The sequence below is a fragment of the Tupaia chinensis genome, unplaced genomic scaffold (genome assembly GCF_000334495.1).
Source record: "Tupaia chinensis unplaced genomic scaffold, TupChi_1.0 Scaffold000187_1, whole genome shotgun sequence".
In the NCBI taxonomy this organism is placed as follows: domain Eukaryota; kingdom Metazoa; phylum Chordata; class Mammalia; order Scandentia; family Tupaiidae; genus Tupaia; species Tupaia belangeri.
The window spans coordinates 5,040,297-5,042,679 of record NW_006159662.1 but is presented as its reverse complement, the minus strand read 5'-3'; the positions used below and the strand labels follow the sequence as shown (position 1 = coordinate 5,042,679).

General features: G+C 48.0%; 1 protein-coding gene and 1 long non-coding RNA gene across 2 annotated transcripts in view; one reads left to right on the top strand and one right to left on the bottom strand.

The window, feature by feature from the left end:
* LOC102475874 (uncharacterized) overlaps positions 1-2,383 on the top strand; it is a 67,156-nt gene that overhangs the window by 49,208 nt on the left and 15,565 nt on the right. The gene's annotated exons all lie outside the window — the stretch shown is intronic.
* CCDC47 (coiled-coil domain containing 47) overlaps positions 1-2,383 on the bottom strand; it is a 23,587-nt gene that overhangs the window by 16,039 nt on the left and 5,165 nt on the right. The window contains exon 4 of the mRNA XM_006146805.3: positions 832-953. Within this exon, the coding sequence (XP_006146867.1) occupies positions 832-953 (122 nt within the window). The remainder of the gene's footprint in view (positions 1-831; positions 954-2,383) is intronic.

The window sequence follows — 2,383 nt, the reverse complement described above, 5'->3', positions numbered from 1 at the left end:
CGGGCGCGTGTGCGTGCGTGCCCAAGATCCCGAGAGGAGAATGGAGGAGAAGGGATTGCGGCATGACCATCCCCTCTGGGGGGTGATTTCTTGCTTTCTGTCTCTAATGTCTCTCTCTGTCTGTCTGTCTGGTGAGCGCATGCGCCCTATAGCGAAAATCTCTCCAAAAAAAAAGTTCACGGGCAGGACCAGCAGACGGCATAATGTTTATGTCGCTGGACATAGTCAACAGTGGTTCGAGTCTTAGACTGGTGGCTTAAAATTCACACTGCGCCTGTATGTGTGTATGCCCAGGATCCCAAGAGAATGGAGGCAAAGGGATTGTGGCATAACTATCGCCCCGGGACGTGATTTCTTACTTTCTGTCTGTCTCTCCAGCAAGTGCGCATGCCCTATGACAAAAATCTCTCTTTCAAAAAAGAAGTTCACGGGAAATGAATATTATGAAAAAACTATGCACAGGTTTCAAATGTTTTTGGCACCAAAATAAATGGATTTATTTATTTATTTATTTTTGAGAGATTTTTGCTGTAGGGCGTGTGCACTTGCTGGAGAGACAGAGAGATAGGAAGTAAGAAATCATCCCTTGCGTGGATGACCATGTCACAATCCCTTCTCCTCTATCCTCTTGGGATCTTGGGCACACATGCACACACGCCTGGCATGAGTTTTAAGGCACTGGGTCCAGGACTCGAACTGCAGCCGACTATGTGGGAGTCCAACATAACCATTATGCCATCTGCTGGTCCAAATAAACTTGGATTTTAATTCCATTTTCCCACATACTTTGAAGTGCTCCTCTATGGACTGCACGAAGAGTTCCCTACTTACCCTCAACTGAATAAGCATGCCCTCACAGCATACTCGACCGGAACACCACAGGTTGTAGATGTGCTCATTCTCCTGGTTCAACTTTCCTGTGCTTGTGGCTTCTTTGTTAGTTCCATCATCCCCTAGGAGTAAAACCACTTAATGTGACACACTGAACAGACTGAGTGAGGTCCAATCAGCACACTCTCCTTTACCTTGACCTCAGAATGCTAAAGCTTTAGGGCAGTAATACTCTGCTTACAGAACACTTCTTTGGTCAGAAATTAAAATAGACTGGGGCTCAACCGTGGTAGCACTTCCTAGACACTGCTGATTGGCAGGCAGAGGTTACAAGGGAGACTAGGGTTTGATTCCAGGCCCCTGATGGGCTAAAAGTGGTGACATGGGGAACCAGCAGTTAGCGTAATGTCACTGGACTCCCATGTAGTCGACCGCAGTTCGCATCACAGACCTGGTGGCTTAAAACTCATGCCGGCCATGTGTGTGTGCGTGCCCAAGATCCCGAGAGGAGAATGGAGGAGAAGGGATTGTGGCGTGACCATCCCCCCTGGGGGGTGATTTCTTGCTTTCTGTCTCTATGTTTCTCTCTATTTGGCGAGCGCACACGCCCTATGGTGAAAACCTCCCTCCCCCCTCCCCCAAAAAAAGTGGTGACATGTGCCTACGGTCCTAGCTTTGGCTTAAAAAAATGGGGTGGGGGGAAGGAGGTGGAAGGAGGTTACTTCTACTTAAAACTCTTTATTGTTTCCATTAAAAAATTGGGACCAGCAGGTGGTGTGGTGGCTAAGGTGCTGGACATTCCCACATAACTGACCACAATTCGATTCCTAGACCTGGTGGCTTGCTTTCTCACCTTCTATCTCTCTCTCTGTCCCTCTCTGGTCAAATTTAAATAAATGAATGAATAAATAAAATTAAATAATTATTTAAACAAATTATGCTCACCACCCCCACCCCACACCGCATCCCTGTCACACACACTGGGTGGCCTGGTGGAGAAGGCACTGGACTCCCACATGGTCAATGACGGTTCGAGTCCTGGACCTGATGGCTTGAAAATCATACCAGGGGGTTGGCAGATCGTATAATGAATAAGGTGCTGGACTCCCACATGGTGGACTACGACTTGAGTCCCAGATCCAGTGGCTTAAACTTGTGATGGTGCATGTGCATGCATACTCAGAATCCTAAGAGTACAATGGAGGAGGATGGGGGCCGAGGGGTTCACTTTTCCTCTCTGTCTCTGTTTCTCCGGTGAGCAAACATGCCCTATGGCAAAAAAACTTAGGGAAAAAAATCACAAGGGGCCAAAAAGTGGTGCTGATGGTGAAGGTGCTGGATTCTCACATGGCCAAACCATGGTTTGGGTCCCAGACCCAGCGGCTTGAAAATCATGCCAGGCACAAATATGTGTGTGCCCAAAATCCTGGGAGGAAAGTGGATTATGGCATGGCCATCCCCACCCGCCCCCCAGGGGTGATGTCTCACTTTCCCTCTCTGTCTGTCTCTGGCAAGCACAGTGCTCCATGGCAAAAACCTGAAAAAAAAAAAA